General features: G+C 46.0%; 1 protein-coding gene and 1 pseudogene across 1 annotated transcript; both read left to right on the top strand.

Moving 5' to 3' along the window:
• Nucleotides 1-3,939: 3,939 nt before the first annotated feature.
• On the top strand, nucleotides 3,940-6,833 carry LOC149343793 (uncharacterized; annotated as a pseudogene).
• Nucleotides 6,834-17,360: 10,527 nt separating this feature from the next.
• On the top strand, nucleotides 17,361-19,848 carry LOC149343792 (uncharacterized). The gene is made up of 3 exons (XM_089542486.1): nucleotides 17,361-17,412; nucleotides 17,873-18,024; nucleotides 19,486-19,848. The coding sequence occupies exons 1-3, from the start codon at nucleotides 17,361-17,363 to the stop codon at nucleotides 19,846-19,848; spliced, it is 567 nt and encodes a 188-aa protein (XP_089398612.1).
• Nucleotides 19,849-24,176: the final 4,328 nt, after the last annotated feature.

Here is a 24,176-nt window from a genome sequence, read left to right as displayed (position 1 = left end):
AACGATGCCTCGGGGCACATAATAAACTTCGGTGGAAAAAGAGCGCTTCTGATGCACAACGCGCCCTACATCAGCGGCATATATAGCCAGCATCGATGTTGTCGATGTCTTCCGTGAAACAGGCCCAAAGTGGCATAAGTTTTCGAAGGAAGATTTTGGTGCAATCAGCGATGAACTTTTTGGTTGCGTGATACAGTGACAACCAGGGTGACATCATTTACAAGTCAGAAACTTCTTTCAGAGGGGCATTCCATTAACAGTAAGGTGCAATGTACTCAATGCGGCGACAATATTCGTGCAATCAGAATCCATCTAGAAGGAAGCAGCTAAGTGATACTAAGTCACGCTGTTCCAAGTTTATGTGAAGCGGCGCGCAGTCACGATTTATCTGTACTCTTTACAAGTCATCAAAATCTTAGGTGTCAACTTTTGTACACTGGGGTGCTGTGTCAATTTGACATGATTTTCATTACTCATTTGTATATGACGGGCACAGCTCGAGAGTTTATTTGCGTATATTCATGGGTGCGAGTTCGTTGGTACTGAAAGACAGTGAGAAAATCAATTGTGCCTATAACTTATGTTCGCGACGGGAAGTCAAGCTTATTTTAAAACGTATTTTCACAGGAGGAAATTCTTGGACAAAAAAGTCCTAAACACTAAAACCTACGAACAGTGGTATTCGAGCAGTTAAAAAATGCTGCAAATTTTTGTAACATGCGGATATGCGGCATCCCAAAATACTACACATTTTCTGATCTTTAATACATCTCTAGCTCTTAGCCTTTGTAATGATATTTCTTGAACACATGAAAGACGCGGTTTAGTATGGAATCAGTGGATTATGCTGTGTGATGACACCGATAATAGTTATTGGCAGTATATCTTGAACATCAAGAAGTCTTGTCTCTCTGGTGTCATCCTCTTCGGTGAAAATAGTACCATATAAGAATGCTTCGACGTGGAGGATTACGCCAATGTACAAGAAGAGGAAGTGAGTTAAAGAGAGTTTCGTTCAAATAAGCTATCAGTAATGTGTGGGGTGACAATTCGCGCTTTCTGCAATGTGGTGTCTGCATTCATGCGGGTCCAGGACCACTGGCCCAGTCTGTTATCCTGTTACGATGCAGATTCGGCGTGGTCCAGAAATTGAAATCTGTTTACTCTTTGACCAGATACACCTAACAAAAATCGGCTTTGTTAGCATGGTAGCAGGCACGTGTTGCAATGTTGCATCCGCCCTGTTCTTATTCAGCTGTGACTAGGAAGCCACGTGGTCGAGGTAGGTGGGTGAGGGATGCTGGTATTTCGTCTGATGTGTAATTTTCATAACCAATAAATAGCTTGGGCAGGGCAGGTAATGCCAAGACAACATAACCAATAGTACATAAAGGTAATGGATTTGATTCCAGGAGAAGGCAAACGAAGTAGTGAGTGGGAGAAAATCAGGTGGGTGGAGGTGGGCAAGAAGTGTGCGGGGATGTATGCTGATGATGGTGATGATTAGTTGAATAATGTTCATTCTACCATACGTGCTATTTCAAAAATCTAGCAAATCAAGACACCGGCACATTAGCAACCAGAATTGATAAGCGCCTTACTGATATTCAAAAATATGTATACTATTTCTTTCGTTAAGTATAGATATTCATTACGTATCTCGTGAAACTAGTCACAGTTCCTGGCCTCGACATTGATTTAGTATAAGAGGCCTTGGAATCGCCGGTGACTTTTTATCTTTGCTAGTCTCGTGGATTCTGGGATCGGTGTCAGACGTGGCTGCCTCTCATCACATATATCCGGAACAAGTATAGGCAGTATCGTGGCTTTTTGGGCTTGTTGGTACATAGTTCCAATACACTGTAGCGCAGCAAAAGACGAGGACACGAGAGACGACGTGGTGTTCGTCTTTCGACTCTTGTGTCCTCGTCTTTTGCTGCGCTTCAGTGTATTGGAAGTATAGTCACTTTGTTGTGCAATCTCTGCTGAAAGAGCATATGTTCCCTATCTCTTTCGCGGTGCTCTACCGATAATGCGACACTAAGGACTGTGATAGAGGAGCTGCGGTGAGTAACCCCTCAGCATTTATTACATGCACAATCGATGCAATTCACAAAGTTCTCGAACTAGGACTACGCCGTTACAGTTTAAAGACCTTCCAGCTAACGGCAATTGGCTTATATCTTCTGCTGATTAGCTGTTCTTTGTTCTAGTCCTTTACGCGTTTTTATCAAGGTATCTTTGGTATTCATGACTGCCTGTGGAGCATAAAAGGCAGCACGCTCGGGATCCTCAAGCATTAGTGTTTCGTGGAAGCCTTGACGTGTCCGCCGCAACCAACTGGTAAGTTGGTGCACCCTTCTTACGCGGAGAGCACCTCTGGAATGCTCATTGCACACTGCAAGTGTGCATTATAAAAGAAACCATTGTCGAGGGTGGATTCGGAAATTGACAAGCATTTTAGCTGCAAAATAATATCACCACGTGATTAAGGATTATGTCTGTCGAACAAACTTTTCCTTTGCACAGATCAAGAGTAGAAATGACGTTCGGTCTTGAGAAGTAATCTTGCTATCAAGCAAAAGAGTAGGCAGTCGTAGGTGGGGAGATTTAAGCCACAAGCGTGGTTAGCGGAATTTCGACATATTTTTTTTCTTACATAGTTACCTCAATTAGAGTTGTACCCTGTTTCGCAATCAAATATATTCTCGGCGATTTTTACTTCTAAGAGCTGGGCGCGTATTTCAGGATAGCACGCTGCTAGAATAAATGCATAAATTTCTCCGCGGAAGAGCGTAACAGTGGATCGTGGAGGTTTTATTTGGCGTAAAAACACACGTGGAACGTTCACAGGGGTTTACAAAATGTAATTTGTACTCACCTAAAATTCCTCTGCCAAGAAAATGATAAGAAATTCTACTTGTCCAGCGAGTAGCTTCCAAGCTCGCTTTTGTCCTAGCTCGTGCTTTTCTATCTTCGGACCATTTCCCCTTCAAAACCAAGCGAAAATCTTGACTGCTCTATGGGCCTGCTTTATTTAAGCTCTGCTTTCCTGGAGGGCCCGTTCCTCATAGGCAAAAAAATCTGACATCATAAAATATTAGTTAGGGCCGCCGCGGTGGCTCAGTCGTTATGGTGCTCGGCTGCTCACCCGAGAGACACGGGTTGAATCCCGGCCGCGGCCGTAGAATTTCTTTGCAGGAGAAATTGTAGATGCCCGTGTACTGTGCTATGTCAGTGCACGTTAAAGAACCCCAGGTGGTCGAAATTTCCGGAGCCCTTCACTACGGCGTCTCTCATAGCCTTAGTTGCTTTGGGACGTTAAACCCCATAAACCAAACAAAATTATTAGTTAGCTGCCTTGAAGCTAGCTTAAGGATTCTTTTTATGTGTTTACTTGGTAACAATTTTATTCATATAAGGCATTCTCCCGGCCCGATAATAAACTGCAGGAATTCCAGAGAGTTAACTAGCATGAATGGTTTGGCCAAGCGATGATTACACCGTGCTCCTATTATATAAAAAAAAAAAAAACTTGTACAGATGCAGACTGGTTTTTCAAGTGTGAGTGCATCCTTGGCGGTGCTCTATCCGGGCCGAGAGTTAAACAGGCATTACGTACCACAGAACTGCTTTCCAGTGAAACATCACATCACTGCCTGCGTCAAAACAACGGTCTTTTAAAGTAGAGTATCTCCATGGAAAACATGAATATCGCTAAATTTTTCAGTATTCGCGTTTACTAGAATCTTCATGCTAACTGTATTGTAATACTTAGGTGAAGCTATTTAGATGGAGAACAAGAACTTGAGTTGCACACATTAATGCTGCGTGTATGTTGCCGCGTTGAGTGGCCAAAAATCTACATATTTGCACATTTAATCTGAACTGATTTAGAAAAATCACCATTAAATGCTTCCACTTTTTTTTACAGGCACCATGAATGCCGTTACTGCCGCCATTTGTGTGCTTGGCATTTTTTTTGTCGCAGGTGAGTTGAACATTCCTTCTGCGTCACGTGAGGCAGCGCTATACTCTCATGTTTATTTATTCGGCCAGAAATTTTAGCAAATTTCAATTGCGGAAAGTGAGGAAAGAGATGCCTCTGTGCTTTTAATGGACTAACAATCTGAGCAAGCTACTTTCGGCAGCTATATTTTTGCACCTTTCGAGTGGGGTAGAGTGGGAGCCCATTTAAGACCAATGCTGAATTCTTCAACAAGTACCTCAATGGCGCCGTCCTTTCTAGTTGAATGGTACCGTTAACGCTATACGCTAAAATTCACCTGCGAAGGGCTTTTAGAGGAAAATATATATTAGGCGTGACGTAGTTCTTTAAGGGAAGGGTGCTCTTAGAATTGCAGCGGCGTTTTCGCATCCTAATATAACACCGTTTCTCCCTAAGGCCATATACAAATAGCGGTGAAATACTAACTTCGTTGCAGCTTCAGCGGAAACTTCTGTAGAGCAAGAGAAGTCATTGGAAGTGGTTTTGGATCTCCGATCTAAACTCGCCGCTGATGAAGCCGTACTGTGGGACACATTCTGCGCGACGTCGCCCACGAGCTTCAACAAGACGCAGAACTGGAAAACGAGGTGAAGTTTCAAACAACTATTTCGACGCGCGCTAAAAACTCTTAAAAAAAAGGAAAAACAAAATCTCCGTTTGCACTTGAATTAAAAACACCCTAGCGCCTATGCCATAACGTAAGGTGTCTTCAGCTAGTCACTTGTGTACCCAAAATCTGTGGCTGCATGTCTGATGCGATCTCTAGACCTCACTGAAAATTTTAGAACTGATAAACGCAACAGCGTTAGCGGCGGCGAAATGAATATTCTTTGTTTGCAGTTAGAAAAAGCATGATTTGCTAGAAGTATTGATCACTTTAGCCTTCAAAAGAGGTTAGAAATTGAGAAGATTGCGACGTCCGTTCAATACAAGACAAATCGCCTGAATATAATTAAATTTCATGTTTACCTACTGTGAGTTCAGCTGCCTAATTATTCTGAAAATCTAGGAAGGCAAAGAGCCTCTGATGAAATATTGTGTTTAATTGTGATGTACTGCTATACAAGAGGCACCTTAATGAATAAATAAAATGAAAGAATCAAGCTATGAGGCATTGTTCACTCCAGGTTGTGGGTTTGAAAAAGAAACTGCATGTGTTAATGCTGAGGAGAGAAATAGGGAAAAAAATCTTGTTTCCGACGAATGGAATTTGTTCAGTCAGAAAACCCTCGAACAACCTGTAAGATCATTTTGTGCGTACGAACGAAAGGAAGCAATACCGGACCTTATATAATTAGGCATCAACGAGTATTTATTTATAACATAGAAATACCTAACATTTCAGTGTATATAGTTTATTTTAGTTTATTGGGGTTTAACGTCCCAAAGCGACACAGGCTAGTGTATATAATAGCACTAGTAATTATCATCTTAACATTTGCACGCAGTGCGTGTTATAAATTATTTTTTCAATCTCGCAAACTTCAAGCACGCGACTGGAGGCGCCAATAATTGTACAGGCTCACATGATAAAAATTTTGGGGACACTTCACCTTAACAGTGGATACGACAGCGTTATGGGCAACGTTGCTGGTACTTTTTTCTGCATGTCAGAGAATTTATTGGCACAAACCTAATTACGCACTCAGTAAATCTTCTTTCATTTGCTCGCCATGCACCCTTTCAGTGTAGTCGTTGATGTAGGTGGGTTGAGAAGCCATCGGCCCCCACCAAAACGGCTCAACCCTGCTTGTATCGACCTTTTACAGTTGAGCGGGAATGGGGAAGACCGGCGCTGTGGTCATGTGACCTTGTGACGCCATCGCATTCTCGACCGATAATCGACACTTTCCTCCAATTGCACCCAGCCTGCTTTCTTGCCCTTTCCCTGTTGCGAGCGAAAGGCCGAGAGGATCGCTGTGGAAATTGAACGAATGTATTCAATTTAATCGATCAATGCTCCTATAACGCAAATTTATTTCTGACGCAATTTTGTTGGAGGCGATGTTGAACAAAGCGTACGACCAGTGCCAAATTTAAGGCCAGTGAAGAAATTGAAACAGGCAGCAACAACTGCGAATTCAGGCAGAAGGAAGTGGCCATACTTCAAAGGATGCCGGCATGAATGTCGCACCATGACCGCAACATCCTCCTTGATGCATTATTAGAGAGTGGAAGTCGGTGGAAGTCCCCATCGGCAGAAATCGATGCTATACCATTTATGCTTTGCGCTGGCTACTTCGCTGTATCTCCGCTGTGTTGGTGGACTTGGCTTCGTCTCGGCGCTTGAATGCGCTTGTGTGAATGAGCCATATTGCTATTGGATTAAAAACAAATGTGAACAGCACGCGAACTACGCGCTCGGCTCATCACATTTCATTTTATCGGGATTGCACTGCCTATAGTAGGTTTGAACCCTTAGATTGCGCTGAGGCATTATGTTTTAATTGTTCCATTTAAGATGGAAAAGTATTTTTTCCGCAAATTCTGGAGTAAGACCAAGGAAGCACTGAAGAAGGCTGGTCGAAAAATCAAGAAGGCTGCTAAGAAAGTTACACCGTACATCAAGAACGTTGTCAAGGAAGTCGGCGAGTCCATCTATAACGCAGTCCTCCCGATCATAAAAGAGAAGTCTGAGAAGAAAGCAACTGATGTCGTGACGAAGTTCTTCGCCAAGAACTTGGGCGTCTACGCTCTGCAAGATTCGATCAGTCATGCCGACGTTGTACGCAGTCTGTGCACTCTCATGGACGAAGAAGGCAAACGGCTTATTGAACACGGCGAGAAACTGAGCGCCCATAGATTTGTTTTCTCCACTGACTAGTCGGTGTCTAGAAGCCAGCGCCTGCAACAGATGCTACTTGATTAGACCCTCGTGGACTGTTTTGTATTCTATTGGAATGCAGCCGTATAATTTCGTCTATTTATTGCAACCCCATTCTTGAGAAGTGTAGCATGATATTGGCAGCCATTCAACAATTTTTCTTCAGGAACTTTGAATGGGTACTACGTTCGTCGACGAGTAATAAAACAACCAATGTTTTTTGTCAACGAATTGTAGTTTCTTTTGCATGTCTTCAAACCAAAAATGAGGCAGCTTATGCACCTAAATTTAAGCGGCCTTAGACAGGCTTCGTACAGTTGGTAGACTCCCACTACAAGAGCTGCATTTACAACACAATTGAAGAACTTACATTACAGGGACGTCAATCTAAATAGACGGCTGGTATAGGCTGTTATAAGCAATGCCTATGCACAGCAGGGAACAGGGGGTTTGCGGATGGATAGAAAGGATAACTGAAACATTGTCGATACTCTTTCTGGCCTACAGTTACAGAGAGCTGTCTGAACTTCGTTCTCACTTACGATTTTTTTTAAACAAAGCTGCACCATCAGAAAAGGCACTATTAAATGGGAGACCTACAAGGAAATCAAATATCACCAGTGTCATAGTCAGGTGACGAGACTTTCGTACCAGAAACAAAATAGGCATAACACCGAAAAATCACGCGCACGCTCCGGTACGTTGAATAATACAGTGGTAAGATAAAAGGATTTTGGAAGAAATTCACGAAAATCTTTGAGAGTTGTTCCGGTGACAATGGTTTCGGCACTCTGTTCTACACAAATGGATATGAGTAGAGGAACAGTTCTGATTATCGTTTTTTCGACACTTAATTTCGCGTACCTTAACGGCATGACCACAATATGCCGATACACAGTGTTCCAGCGGAACATGGAGAGCATTACCAATTGCGGTTTTGTTGAAACTGATGTGGATCCAAGTTTACAGCGCAGGTGCCAACTACTGAAAATATATTAAAATATTTCGTAAGTTCTGAAACCCTGTGGCTATTCACTGACGACAAAGTGAGTTGCCCGTGACTGCGTATATCCCAAACCGTACTGGCATATTCAAGAATAGGTGTGATGTATGTGAGGTACAGCAGAGAGTGTATATATACTTCGGTTTTATAAACGTCAAACGGAATGGATTCAACATTCAGTATGCTTTCCGCATTATATGAGCTGCTTTTCTTTCAAATTGTCCATATTTTTTTTAAACATGTGAGATTTTCATCACTGCTGTCTGTATTCTACAGCAAGGCGGACATATTGAACGTGAAAAAGCTCAATAGTTACGCTGTTACTTCAATCTTAAACGTATTTGTGGTAAGGCAGGACTTCACCGACCACATTTATTCCGGCCCGCAGCCAAAGGCGCGTCCTGAGCGAACAGATCAAACCATCATGATGAGCATGCACAGGGGAAAAGGATGAAGTCACATACAGGTAGATGAAAAGTGGAACTCTTAGTTTGCTCACACTAACTGTCCGCGCGGTCAGTAGCGACCAGCCTGACCGGCGCTAGTCCGTTTCATTGCACTGAATCAAAGGCTTCCGGCGGGAAACGTGGTCCATGTCTGTGCCACGGTACTGGTGGTCCTCAGGAGGATCAACTGCTGGGGAAAACTAGTTCAACTCTCCTTTTGATTAAGAGGAGGATCAACAGGAAGGACGCGGTAGTTCACTGGACAAGATAAATTGAGCATTAAGCAGACAGGAATGAAATTTCTGCAAAGACGGGGCATCCGCAAAAGGATCCGATGTAAGACCTCGTCGCCAGCTCGGAACGAGACAATGCGGTGCGTCCTGCGGTGGAGACTTGCGATCTTCAGGTAGGCTTTAATCTTGAAGTGAGGAAAGTGGACGCATCAGGCCATTCAGTAGGGGAACTGTTCGGGAAGAGAGGGGAGCAGCTAGCAGGGGTCTTGAAGAAGCACGCGTCGAGAGGGGTAGTGGTAGTACGACCGTAAACGAGGTTAAACGGGAAGTAACCAGTGATCAGTGCCAACGCGGAACTCTGGACAAAAGTTACGAAAGGAAGGACTGCATTGTGATTTAGCTGGTCATGTTCGAGGTACAGGGCAATCATATCTGAAAGTGTGCGATGAAGCTGCTCAGTAAAAAGATTTGTTTGTGGATAGAAGGCAAGGCCATCTTGTGGAGTGAACATGAAGCTTGCAGAATTTCTGCAACAACTGTCGACAGGAACGTCTAGCTGCGGTCATTGAGAAGCACTTGAGCGGCGCCATGGCGTAGTGTTATTGGTTGCAAACAGAAGGTGGTAGCTTCGGGAGCCGAGCCATCATGCAATGCTGCGGTCTCCGCGTAGCCAGGCAGATGGTCGATGGCAGTGGATATCCAACGATTACCGCGGGTAGAGAGTGGAAGCAATCCATAGAAGTGGATGCCGACAACGCCCAACGGCGTGGCGAGGCATGGTAGAGGCTGCAGATGTCCGGCGAGAGGTGAAGCCGGCCTTTTTCGACGCTGGCAGAGCCGAAAAGATGAGTCGTACTTAGCCACGCCTGAGGAAAGGCAAGGCTAGAAGAAGCACATTTTGAGCGGGTCATATTTTGCGAAAATATAAGTGAAAACTGAGGCATCACTGTCGAGGGTCTTGAAAACACGGGAGCGAAGCGTACGTGGCGCCACTGAATCCCAGTTGGCGCAGTCAGGGTGTTGGAAAGTGCGAGGAAAACAGAGACGATTTGAGGGGCTTGGAGTCTCGGTGCCAACTGGCTTTATTCTTTTGGATGCTGGCGCCTTCACGGGTGGCTGGTTGACTACGGTCGACTTCAGTCGACTACGCTCACGCGCTGTCAGCGCCACTGCTTAGCCGCGGAGTGTTTTGTGTTCACGACAGGGCTCCTACCCTTGTGAGAAGTCGAATGCAACGAACGAAACCCTCGCGCGGCTAGAGGCTGAGGCGATTTAGCGCATTTAAACGCATGACACTGTGCGAGTTGTAGCTTCCAGTCTCATAAGTGGGTGCGGGCTCTGGCGCGTTCAAATCGGCTGTCGCTGTACTGCGCGCTTTTGCATGAGTTCGAGGCGATGGGGTGATGGTGGGTGTCGTAGACTGGATATCCAATGTTTGCAGGCTTAAGCCTGCCCACGAAACTTCCCGCCGGCCTCACATCTCGATAGAGAACGTCTTCCGCCCACGACGGAGAACCTTGAGTGGTCCGTCCTACGGTGCATGGCGTGGTCCTCCTACAGCGTCATTTCGCAGAAACACGTGGCTACATGCCAGAAGCTCCTTGCTCACGTGTGTTCTCTCTGTGGTCTGTCGCGGAGGTGTGGCGCGGAGCTTGTTATTATTTCACGCAGGCTAGCCGCGTAGTAGTCGACGAAAATGCGGACTTCAGGTAGACCAGACGAAAAAAAAAAATCTCTGCCTCTCCCGTAACCGAGAGTAGAGTAAGCATGAAATGTTTACGGGCCTAATGTCATCTCGGTGGACACCCGAACCGCACCGTACAGGAAGGGAGGAACGCCACCACCCGTTCAGCGCGATGCCTTGTCATTTGAACGCAAGGTTTTTTGAGGAAAGGAAATGGCGCAGTTATTCTCTGCCATCTCGGTGGACACCCGAACCACACCGTAATGGATGGGAGGAACGCCGCCACCCGTTCGGCGCGATGTCTTGCCCTTTGAACGCAGCTCTTCTCCCCCGGGCCCCTGTGCGCCTGCGCGGCTTTGCTTCGATGCGCGAAGCCCCTAAGAGATCACGTATGACAACGAAGTGTATCGTTGCATTTATGTGCTTTTTGCACGCGTTATTAGAAATCGGAAATTATAATTCCGTGCATTATCAAACGCACAGCGACTGATATCTTGATAAACATTGAGAAGGCACTGGCAGCAGTTATTTTTTATGACTCCTTTGGAGACCAACCAGCGCTTGCATGCCGGTCGCGTAGGAGGGCTTACGGAGTCTCGTTAAATCTCGCTAAGTCTCGTACGGTGCCCGGATGTTCTCGTTTCAGAGCCCGGATGACTGGAATTCAGTGCCCGGATGAGTGGATTTCAGTGCCCGGATGACTGGATTTCAGTGCCCGGATGACTGGATTTCAGTGCCCGGATGACTGAAATTCAGTGCCCGGATGACTGGATTTCAGTGCCCGGATGACTGGATTTCAGTGCCCGGATATCTGGATTTCAGTGCCCGGATGACTGGGTTTCAGTGCCCGGATGATGGCTCTCGGTCTCGGCGTGACGTCACCACACTGCCGACAACGGGGGCTAAAAGCATTTCATGCTTAAAACTTGCCGGGCTGACGGAGCGTATTGCCGTAGTCAAGCTCCACAGCACTGCAGTCCAGCCTTTCCTTGAACGCCGCGCGTATGGCCAAGAGCAGTATAGGCAATGCTTCAACCCGAGAGTGCTTCTTTGAGCTGCCGGTGAAATATTTCAACCATTAGACTGCTCATCGGGTGGTATGCCGTAGTTCTGATGCGCGAGGTGCCCATGAGTTTTGTCAGATTGGCGAACAACGCTGACTCAAATTGGCTTCCTCTATCCGTTGTAATCGAGGAAGGCCCATTAAAACGAAATAGCCAGTGGCTAATAAAAGTGTGAGAAACAGTTTCGGCTGTAATGTTTGCCATCGGAATAGCTTCTGCCCATTGCTTAAACCGGTCGACACAAGCTAGCAAATACGTTTGCGCTGGGAATGGTGCCCACGGCCCGACAATGTCCGCATGAATGCTGTCGATTCAAGCATCTGGTCCTGGAAACGTCTCCAACGGTGTCCCAGCGTGACGCTGAAGCTTGGAACGTTGACAATCAAGACATCCGCGAGTCCATTGTCTGGAATGGGGGTTAATGCCGGGCCATGCGAAACGTGTCTTGAGAAGCTTTCAGGGTGCTCGTATTCCTGGGTGTGACAGGCCATGTAGCGATGCGTATACTTGACGGCGAAGGCAGGCAGGCACAAATTGTCGTGGGTTACCTGTACACGTGTCACAACAAATGTATCCCATTCCAGGCAAAGGGAACCACTGCAGGGTGAGTGATGTCGGTGATTTCGGCCAACTGCGCAATTCGTAATCATTAATTTGAGCCGCATTCACTTTTCCGAGGTCTATTCCCGACAGACAAGTAATAGCGTTTACTGGGATGAGTGAAAGAGCATCGGCGACCGAGTTGTCGACTCCCCTGATGTGAGGAATATCCGTGGCGAATTCCGATATGTACGAGAACTCCCGCAGTTCGTAGACAGTGTGAGCGCCGCCATCGTAACTGAGTGAGCGTAAGTGAGCGTAAGCGGCTTCTAATCTATCATGACAAAGAATTCAGTGCCTTCCAAGTTAGGACCAAAATGTTAGACTGCTGTGTATAGGGCCAACAGCTCACGCCCGAAAATGCTGTAACGGTGCACGGCAGGTGTCAGTTTCCGAGAAAAGAAAGCGATCGGCCGTCATACTCCTTGGCTAAGTTGTTGTAGGACGGCACCCACAACTGCGTCCAACCACCATCGACCATGAGGCAACCACCATCGACAAGGACGCGCGAACCAGAACGACCGCGTAATGAAGACTACGGGAAAACAAGCGCTGGTTTTGAGGTCGTCCTCGATCGCACTTCCTTGTCAAGATGAGCAATGTACAGTCGGGGACAAAGTCTCCGGACCACGTGTTCCTCAAACGAAGCTTATAGCTCTACTATCAGACAGCGGCTGGAGACCGCACTTGTGGAGATGAAAGAACTGAAATTTATCTTTTACCTCCACAATTGTGGTCTCCAGCTGCCGAATAATAGCAGAGCTATCGTCTTCGTTAGAGGAACACTTGGCCAGAGGCTTTTGTCCCCGAATGTACCACGCGCCCAACTCGCCATCTTGCTGTAACGCTCCATTGTCAACTATGCAAGCTTTGGTGGGTAGTGAGACGCTCAGCAAAAGCCCGGAACTATTCAATATTTGTACGCGTCCTAACAACAAGTGGACTGTGTCTCAGTTTTCCATTACGGTGCGTAACACGAATCTGGTGCCGTTCAGAGGCCATACGGCTTTGCAGTTATCTCGGATAGATGATACAAGCATTACGCCGCATACTTTGCTACTTTGTCCAGACGTGTTTGACAGAGCATTTTTTGCTGTGCCACCAGACAGATGTGCATAGCGTACAGGTCACTATTCTTCAAACATGATCAGCTACCGTAGCATTGAAACTGAAAATTATATGCAAAAAAAACGGTATTGAATAGAATAAATTGCTGGGCTCGTTTGTTCATAACTCGCAATGGTGGAACCAGCGAAGCAGACGCAGGAGAACAAGAAGGCAGACACACAACACCACTGGGTCTCTCGTCTTCACCAACCTTCGACCGTGTGCAATAGATCAAAAATACACTGCTATCGGAATGCTCTGTTAAACAGAGCCTCTAACGAACAGAAAGTGAATTGAAATCTTCCGCCATTTATTCCTTGTCGCCGTGTAGGTTCATTTTTCGAAAAATGTGTTCACTTAACACTGCTATTCAACGATGCTTCGGGGCACATAATAAACTTCGGAGGAAAAAGAGCGCTTATGATGCACAACGCGCCCTACATCAGCGCCATATACAACCAGCATCGATGTTGTCGATGTCTTCCGTGAAACAGGCCCAAAGTGGCATAAGTTTTTGAAGGAAGATTTTGGTGCAATCAGTGATGAACTTTTTGGTTGCGTGATACAGTGACAACCAGGGTGACATCATTTACAAGTCAGAAACTTATTTCAGAGGGGCATTCCATTTACATTAAGGTGCAATGTACTCAATGCGGCGACAATATTCGTGCAATCAGAATCCACGTAGAAGGAAGCAGCTAAGTGATACTAAGTCACGCTGTTCCAAGTTTATGTGAAGCGGCGCGCAGTTACGATTGTTATTTATCTGTACTCTTTACAAGTCATCAAAATCTTAGGTGTCAACTGTTGTACACTGGGGTGCTGTGTCAATGTGACATGGTTTTCATTACGCATTTGTATATGACGGGCAAAGCTCGAGAGTTTATTTGCGTATATTCATGGGTGCGAGTTCGTTGGTACTGAAAGACAGTGAGAAAATCAATTGTGCCTATAACTTTAGTTCGCGACGGGAAGTCAAGTTTATTTTAAAACGTATTTTCGCAGGAGGAAATTCTTGGACAAAAAAGTCCTAAACACTAAAACCTACAAACAGTGGTATTCGAGCAGTTAAAAATGCTGCAAAATTATGTAACATGCGGATATGCGGCATCCCAAAATACTACACATTTTCTGATCTTTAATACAACTCTAGCTCTTAGCCTTTGTAGTGATATTTCTTGAACACATGAAAGACACGGTTCAGTATGGAGTCAGTGGATTATGCTGCGTGATGACACCGATAATAGTTATTGGCAGTATATCTTGAACATCAAGAAGTCTTGTCTCTCTGGTGTCATCCTCTTCGGTGAAAATAGTACCATATAAGAATGTTTCGACGTGGAAGATTGCGCTAATGTACAAGAAGAGGAAGTGAGTTAAAGAGAGTTTCGTTCAAATAAGCTATCAGTAATATGTGGGGTGACAATTCGCGCTTTCTGCAATGTGGCGTCTGTATTCATGCGGGTCCAGGACCACTGGCCCAGTCTGTTATCCTGTTAGGATGCAGATTCGGCGTGGTCCAGAAATTGAAATCTATTTACTCTTTGTCGAGATAGACCTAACAAAAATCGGCTTTGTTAGCATGGTAGCAGGCACGTGTTGCAATGTTGCATCCGCCCTGTTCTTATTCAGCTGTGTCTAGGAAGCCACGCGGTCGAGGTGGTGGGTGAGGGATGCTGGTATTTCGTCTTATGTGTAATTTTCATAACCAATTAATAGCTTGGGCAGGGCAGGTAATGTCAAGGCAACATAACCAATAGTACATAAGGGTGATGGATTTGATTCCAGGAGAAGGCAAACGAAGTAGTGAGTGGGAGAAAATTAGGTGGGTGGAGGTGGGTAAGAAGTGTGCGGGGATGTATGCTGATGATGGTGATGATTAGTAGAATAATATTTATTCTACCATACGTGCTATTTCAAAAATCTAGCAAATCAAGACACCGGCACATTAGCAACCAGGATTGATAAGCGTCTTACTGATATTCAAAAATATGTTTACTATTTCTTTTGTTAAGTATAGATATTCATTACGTATCTCGTGAAACTAGTCACAGTTCCTGCCCTCGACACTGATTTCGTATATGAGGCCTTGGAATCGCCGGTCACTTTTTTTCTTGCTTGTCTCGTGGATTCTGCGATCTTTGCCAGACATAGCTGCCTCTCATGACATATATCCGGAACAAGTAAAGGCACTTTGTTGTACAATCTCTGCTGAAAGAGCATATGTACGCTATCTCTTTCGCGGTGCTCTACCGATACTGAGACACTAAGGACTGTGATAGAGGAGCTGCGATGAGTGACCCCTCAGCATTTATTACATGCACAATCAATGTAATTCACAAAATCCTTAAACTAGGACTACGCCGTTACAGTTCAAAGACCTTCCAGCTGACGGCAAGTGGCTTATATCTTCTGCTGATTACCTCCTATTTGTTCTAGTCCTTTACGCTTATTTATCAAGTTATTTTTGGTATTCATCACTGCATGTGGAGCATAAAAGGCAGCACGCTGGGGATCCTTAAGCATTAGTGTTGCGTGGAAGCCCCTACCTTGACGTGTCCGCCGCAACCCACTGGTAAGTTGGTACACCCTTCTTACGAGGAGAACACCTCTTGAATGTTCATTGGACACAGTAAGTGTGCATTATAAAAGAAACCTTTGTCGAGGGTGGATTCGGAAATTGACAAGCATTATAGCTGCAAAATAAAAGCAGCAGGTGTTTAAGGAATTTTTCTCTTGAACAAACTTTTCCTTTGCACGGATCAAAAGTAGAAATGATGTTCGGTCGTGAGAAGTAGTTTTTGCTATCAAGCAAAAGAGTAGCCAGTAGGATGTACGCATATTTAAGCGACAAGTGCGGTTAACGGAATTTCGACATATTTTTTATGCGAAGCATACTTCTTTAGCTACCAGTTCAGCCCTTCACCGTGGTTATGCGCCTCCAAATCACCTGATACATGACGTCACACCACGTGACACGATGGCGTCACGACAGTGGAGAAACGGGGGCCCACCTCGCGCCGTCGCTATGGTTGTGCGCCTCCAAATTACGCGACACGATGATGCTTCGCATTCTCCAGGTTTAACTAAGTTAAGCCTCAGCCATTTTTTCTTTCATAATTACCTCAATTAGAGTTGTACCCTGTTTCACAATCAACAATATTGCCGGCGATTTTGACTTCTAAAAGCAGGGATCGTATTTAATGATAGCGCGCTCCTAGGATAGATGCATAAATTTCTCGCCGGCAGAGCACAACATTCCGTCATGGAGGTTTTATTTCGCGTAAAAAAACACGTGGAACGTCACAGTGGTTTACGAAATGTCATTTGTACTCACTTAAAGTTCCTCTGCCACGAAAATGATAAGAAATTCTACTTGCTCAGAGAGTAGTCTCCAAGCTCGCTTTTCTCCTAGCTCGTGCTTTTCTATCTTCGGACCATTTCCCCTTCAAAACCAAGCGACAGCCTTGTCTGCTTTATGGGCCTGCTTTATGTAAACTCTGCTTTCCTGGAGAGCCCGTTTCTCATGGGAAGAAAAATCTGACATTATAAATTATTAGTTAGGGCCGCCGCGGTGGCTCAGTGGTTATGGTGGTCGGCTGCTGACCTGAAAGACGCGGGTGCGATCCCGGCCGCGGCTGTTGAATTTCGTTGGAGGAAAAATTCCAGAGGCCCGTGTACTGTGGGACGTCAGTGAACGTTAAAGAACCCCTGGTGGTCGAAATTTCCGCAGCCCTTCACTACGGCGTCTCTCATGGCCTGAGTAGCTTTGGGACGTTAAACCCCATAAACCAAACTAAATTATTAGTTAGGTGCCTTGAAGCTAGCTTAAGGATGCTTTTTATGAATTTACTGAGTAAAAATTTTATTACTGAAAGACATTCTCCCGGCCCGATAATAAACTGCAGGAATTCCAGAGAGTTAACTAGAATGTGCAATTTGGGCAAGCGATGATTACACCGTGCTCCTATCATAAAAAAAAAACAAACGTACGCAAACTGACTGGTTTTTCAAGTGTGAGTGCATACTTGGCAGTGCTGTATCCGGGCCGAGAGTTAAACAGGCATGACATAGAACAGAACTGCTTTCCAGTGAAACATCAAATCACTGCCTGCGTCAAAACAACGTTCTTTTTAAAGTAGTGTACCTCCATTAAAAACATGAATATCGCTAAATTTTTTAGTATTCGCGCTTACCAGAATCTTCATGCTTAACTGTATGGTATGACTTAGTGAAGCTATTAAGATGGAGAACAAGAACTTGAGTTGTGCACCATAATGCTGCGTGTATACTGCCGCGTAGAGTGGCCAGAAATCTACATATGCGCGCATTTAATCTTAACTGATAAAAAATTACCGTTAAATGCTTCCACTTTTTTTTTATAGGCACCATGAATGCCATTACTGCCACCTTTTGTGTGCTTGGCGTTTTTTTCGTCGCAGGTGAGTTGAACATTACTGTTGCGTCACGTGAGGCGGCGCTATACTTCATGTCCATTTATTCGGTCAGAAAGTTTAACAAATTTACATTTCAGAAATAAGGAAACAGATGTCTTCGTGCTTTTAATGGACTAGTAATCTCTGGAAGGTACTTTCGGCAGCTATATTTTTGCACTTTTCGAGTGGCTGACCTGGACAGAGTGGCAGCCCATTTAAAAGAAATGCTGTGTTCTTCAACAAGCACCTCAATGACGCCGCCCTTTCTAGTTGAGTGGCACAATTAACGCTATCCGCTCAAATTCATTTATGGAGGACCTGTAGAGGAAAAAATGTATTAGGCGTGGCGTAGTTCTTTAAGGGAAGGGAGCTCTTAGTATTGGGGCGGCGTTTTCGCATCCTAATATAAGACCATTTCTCCCTAAGGTCATATACATATAGCGGTTAAATACTCACTTCGTTGCAGCTTCAGCGGAAACTTTCGTAGAGCAAGAGAAGTCGTTGGAGGTGGTGCTGGATCTCCGATCCAAAATGGCCGCCGATGAAGCCGTGCTGGTGGGACACATTCTGCGCGACGTCGCCCACGAGCTTCAACAAGACGCCGAACTGGAAAGCGAGGTGAAGCTTCAAACAACTAGTTGGATTCTATTCTAATCAAATTCTATTCTAAGAATTCTATTCTAAACAACTATTCTAATCAAACATTGCGTTTAATTGTGATGTACTGGTATCCAAGGGGCACTTTAATGAATAAATAAAATGGAAGAATCACGCTATGAGCCATTGTTCACTCCAGGTTGTGGGTTTGAACAAGTAACTGCATGTGTTCATGCTGGGGAGAGAAATGGGAAAAAATTTGGTTTCGGAGGAATGGAATTGTTTTGGTCACAGAACCCTCGTACAGCCTCTAAGGTCATTTTGAGTGTACGAACGAATGGAAGCAATACCTGACTTTATATACTTAGGCATCAACGAGTATTTATTTCTAACATCTAAATACCGATAAATTCAGTGTATATAAAAGCACTAGTAATCATCTTAACATTTTCACGCAGTACCTGTTACAAATTGTTTTTTTTTTGTCTCGCAAACTGCAAGCACGCGACTCGAGGCGCAAATAATTGTACGCGGTCACGTGATAAAACTTCTGGGGACCGTTAGGTTACCTTAACAGTGGAATACGACAGCGTTAGGGGCAACGTTGCTGCTATATTTTTTCTGCATATCAGAGAATTTATTGGCACAAACACAATCACGCACTCAGTACATCTTCTTTCATTTCCTCGCCATACACCCTTTCTGTATGGTCGTTGATGTCGGTGGGTTGAGAAGCCATCGACCCCTTGAATTCAAACGGTTCAACCCTGCTTATATCGACCTTTTACAGTTGAGTGGGAATGGGCAAGACCGGCGCTGTGGTCATGTGACCTTGTGACGCCATCGCATTCTCGAGCAATAATAGACACTTTGCTCCAATTGCATCCAGCCTGCTTTCTTGCCATTTCCCAGTTGCGAGCGGAAGGACGAGAGGATGGCTGTGGGAATTGAACGAATTTGTCCAATTTCATCGACCAATGCTCCTATAACACAAATTTATTTCTGACGCATTTCGTTGGAGGCGAGGTTGAACAAAGCGTACGACCTGTGCCAAATTTAAGGTCAGTGAAGAAATTGAAATAGGCAGCAAACACTGCAAATTCAGTCTGAAGGAAGTGGCCGTAGTTCAAAGGATGCGGCCATGAATGTCGCCACATGAACGCAACGTCCTCCTTCGTGCACTATTAGAAAGTGGAAATCGTTGGAATTTTTCCATCGGCAGAAATCGATCCTCTAGCGATTATGCTTTGCGCTGGGTATTTCGCTGTATCTCCGCTGTGGTAGTGGATTCAGCTTGGTCTCGGCGCTTGAATGCGCTTGTGTGAATGAGCCATATTGCTATCGGATTAAAAACAAACGCGAGCAGCACGCCAACTACGCGCTCGGCTCATCGCATTTAATTTTACCGGGATTGCACTGCCTATAGCAAGTTTGAAGCCCTAGATTATGCTTAGGCATTATGTTTTTATTGTTCCATTTCAGATGGATGAGTATTTTTTCCGTAAATTCTGGAATAAGACCAAGGAAGCAATGAAGAAGGCTGGTCGAAAAATCAAGAAGGCTGCTAAGAAAGTTACACCGTACATCAAGAACGCTGTCAAGGAAGTCGGCGAGTCCATCTATAACGCAGTCCTCCCGATCATAAAAGAGAAGTCTGAGAAGAAAGCAACTGAAGTCGTGACGAAGTTCTTCGCCAAGAAGTTGGGCGTCTACGCTCTGCAAGATTCGGTCAGTCGTACCGACTTTGTACGCAATCTGTGCACTCTCATGGACGAAGAAGGAAAACGGCTTATTGAACACGGCGAGAAAGTGAGCACCCATAGATTTGTCTTCTCCACGGACTAGTCAGTGTCTAGAAGCTAGCGCCTGCAACAGATGCTACTTGATTAGACCCTCGTGGACTGTTGTGTATGCTGTTGCAATGCAGCCGTATAATTTCGTGTATTTATTGCAACCCCAGTCTTGAGAAGTGGTTCTGATAAACCTTGTGGCATGGCATTGGGAGCCATTGAACAATTTTTCTTCAAGAACTTTGAATGGGTACTACTTTCGTCCACCAGTAATAAAACAACCAATGTTTTTTGTCAAGGAATTGTAGTTTATTTTGCATGTATTCAAAACTAAAAGGAGTCAGCTTATGCACCTAAATTTAAGCGGCCTCACACAGGCTTGGTACACTTGGTAGACTCCCACTACAAGAGCTGCATTTACATCACAATTGAAGAACTTACATTACTGGGACATCAATCTAAATAGATGGCTGGTATAGGCTGTTATAAGCAATGCCTATGCACAGCAGGGAACAGGGCGTTTGCGCATGGATAAAAAGAGTAACTGCAACATTGCCGATACTCTTTCTGGCCTACAGGTACTGACAGCTGTCTGAACTTCGTTCTCATTTATGAATTTAAAAAAAAAAAACTGCACCACCAGAAAAGGCACTATTAAATGGGGGACCTAAAATCAAACCAAATATCACAAGTGTCATAATGAGGCGATGAGACTTTCATGCAAGAAACAAAATAGGCATAACACAGAAAAAAAGCACGCGCATTGGTAAGATAAACGGATTTCAGAAGAAGTTCGCAAAAATCTTTCAGAGTTGTGCCGGCGGCAGTGGTTTCGCCACTCTGTTCTACACAAATATGACATGAGTAAAGAAACAGTACTGATTATTGTTTGTTCGACACTTCACTTCTTGTACCTTAAAGGCATGATCACAATATGCAGATACACAGTGTGTCAGCGGAACATACACAGCATTACCAATCGCGATTTTGTTGAAACTGATGTGAATGAACATTTCTAACTTTACAGCGCAGGTGCGTACTACTGAAAATTTAACTAAAATACTTCGTAAGATCTGAAACACTGTGGCTAGTCACTGACGACAAAGTGAGTTGCCCGTGACTGCGTAGATCCTACATTGCACTGGCATATTCAAGAATAGGTGTGATGTATGTGGGGTACAGCAGAGAGTTTATATATACTACGGCTCTATGAAATCAACCAAAATGGATTCAACATCTACTATGCTTTCCGCATTATATTGTCACGAATATTAGACGGCACACCGTTACAACACAAGAACTGTTCCAGTCTGCCGAGCGGTCACCAGCAAGCAGGCGAAGCACTTCTTCTTCCTCGTCACAAGCGAGATGGCGGAGCACTTCTTCTTCGTCCACTTCTAAGCTGTATCATTGCTCTCTCCTATGCAGCATCGCCTCGATGCGGGCCACTTACATAGAGGGGAAAATGGGTTGGACACGGAAAGTTAAACACAGCTATCACGACACAGAACCGGTGGCACTCAGCTTCAAGTACAATCAGCAGGACGGTCGTGGTACGGCTTCATACGAACGACGTGCACAACATCCGGATGCGGTGGTCTGCGCGATGGGTGTCCTGGGGTTGTCGGTGAAACTTCGTACGTCACGTCGCTAATGCGGCGGAGAACTCGGTAAGGTCCGAAGTATCGGTGCAGTAATTTTTCGGACAACCCACGGCGACGAACTGGTGTCCAAACCCACACATGGTCGCCTGGTTCGTACGTAACAAATCGCCGTCCGAGATTGTAGCGGTCAGCGTCGACTTGCTGTTGACGGTGTATTCGCTGCCTGGCCAGTTTACGTGCTTCTTCAGCCCGCTGAACGAAAATGGCGACGTCAAGATCTGGCTCTAGGTCACACTGAGGGTCGACGGGCAACATGGCATCCAAAGAAGAAATAACTGGACGACCGATGACAAGCTGGAAGGGCGCGAGCCGCGTTGTCTCCTGCAGGGCCGTATTGTAAGCGAACGTTACGTATGGGAGAATTTGGTCCCACGTTTTATGCTCCACATCCACATACATGGAGAGCATGTCGGCCAGGGTTCTGTTAAGGTGCTCCACCAAACCATTTGTCTGTGGGTCGTACGCTGTTGTACGCCTATGGCTGGTGTGGGTCAGATCTAGGACTGATTGAGTCAAGCGGGCCGTGAATGCAGCTCCACGTTCGGTAATGATAACCGCCGGAGCCCTGTGACGCAGCACGATGTTATGTACAAAAAACGTAGCTACTTCGACAGCAGTTCCGTTTGCAAGCGCCGTTGTCTAAGCGTACCGCGTCAAATAATCCGTCGCGACAGCAATCCAACGTTTTCCAGTGGATGACTTCGGGAAAGGGCCGAGTAGGTCCATTCCCACTTGTTGGAAAGGCGTCTTCGGAGGCGCTATGGGATGAAGAAATCCTGCGGGTTTGAAGGGAGGAGACTTACGGCGCTGGCAGTCTTGACAGATTTTTAAGTATGTCCGCACTGATGGAAGTAATCTGGGCCGAATCCTCGCTAAAGTACGACTGACTCCTAGGTGGCCGGCAGATGGTTCGTCGTGGCAAGCGCTCAAGGTATCAGGTCGCAACTGGGACGGGACTACGAGCAGAAATGCTGCGGTGTTACTCTCAAAGTTGCGCTTGTAGAGGACGCCGTTCTGCAGAGTGAAAGATTTGAGCCCACGAAGAAAAACACGAGGAACGCGGGGACCATCGCAGCCTTCCAGGTACGCGATGAGCGGCGCTAACTCTGGGTCCTCCCTTTGAAGCTGCGCCATATCGGTTGCGCTAACAGCACCAAGGAAAGAGAAGTCTTCAGTGATTTCAGGGGAAGCCAGGTCCACTGGCGCGCGTGATAAACAATCCGCATCTTGGTGCTTCAGCCCCGACTTGTACACGACCGTTACGTCGTACTCCTGCAAACGGAGGCTCCACCTCGCCAACCGCCCAGATGGATCTTTTAGGCTGGCCAGCCAGCATAACGAGTGGGGATCGCTGACAACGCGAAATGGTCTTCCGTATAGGTATGGGCGGAACTTACTGATGGCCCAGATTACCGCAAGATATTCTTTCTCAGTCGTTGAATAGTTCCATTCCGAGCGCGAAAGTGTACGGCTTGCGTAAGCGATGACTCGTTCGGCGCCATCTTGCCACTGTACCAGGACCGCCTCAAGGCCCACGTTGCTAGCATCAGTGTGTATGTCGGTTGCTGCGGCGTCATCGAAATGGGCGAGTATCGGTGGACGTTGCAGGCGGTGGCGGAGCTCCACGAAAGCATCCTCTTGGTCGCTTCCCCACAAGAAGGGTGTGTCGTCTCTGGTCAGTGCTGTTAAGGGTTCAGCTATTCTGGAAAAATCTTGGACGAATCGTCGATAGTAAGAGCACAGTCCCAAAAAACGTCGAAGAGTCTTTTTGTCAGTGGGACGCGGGAAACTGGAGACAACAGCGGTCTTGTCGGGATCTGGGAGAACACCCCGCGCGCTGACAACATGGCCGAGGAAACGAAGCTCCTCAAAACCGAAATAGCATTTCTCAGGCTTGATCGTAAGTTGCGCACATTGGAGCGCCAGGAGCACTGTGCGCAGCCGCTCCAAGTGTTGCTCGAAGGTGGGCGAGAAAATGACGACATCGTCCAGGTATACGAGGCACGTCTGCCATTTGAGCCCAGATAAGACAGTGTCCATCATGCGCTGGAAAGTGGCCGGCGCTGAGCACAGTCCAAACGGGAGCAACTTAAATTCGTATAGACCATCAGGCGTCACAAAAGCAGTTTTCTCGCGGTCTCGCTCGTCCACCTCTATCTGCCAGTAGCCGCGTTTCAGATCTAAGGAGGAAAAGAACCTGGCATCACGTAGTCTGTCGAGTGCATCATCAATCCTAGGGAGCGGGTAAACGTCCTTTTTGGTCACGCTGTTCAGTTTGCGGTAATCGACACAAAATCTGAAGGTGTTGTGTTTATTTTTCACGAGGACCACCGCTGATGCCCATGGGCTTGTCGACGGTTGAATGACGTCGTCGGCGAGCATTTCGTCCACTTGCCTTTTAATGGCTTAGCGTTCCGTCGAAGAAATGCGGTATGGGCGCTGGCATACGGGTGGTGTGGTCTCGTCGGTGATGATGCGATGCTTTGCGACAGGCGTACGGCCGACCCTGGAGCTTGTGGCGAAACAACCCGCGAAGTCGGTTATAAGCGCCGAGAGAAGGGCCTTCTGCTCAGGCGCCAAATCCGGATTGATTCTGACGGACGGAAGGACAGGACATGGAGGAGCCTGGTCTTGAGGGCTTGTCTCCAGGGCGCACACTTGAGGCACCACGGCGAAGTCATGCAGGAAGGCGACAGCCGTTCCCTTGGCGAGGTGCTGC

The sequence above is a fragment of the Amblyomma mixtum genome, chromosome 5 (genome assembly GCF_055824585.1).
Source record: "Amblyomma mixtum isolate Tamu chromosome 5, ASM5582458v1, whole genome shotgun sequence".
Classification (NCBI taxonomy): Eukaryota; Metazoa; Arthropoda; class Arachnida; order Ixodida; family Ixodidae; genus Amblyomma; species Amblyomma mixtum.
The sequence above is the reverse complement of the archived record's forward strand: the minus strand, read 5'-3'. Positions and strand labels throughout refer to the sequence as shown.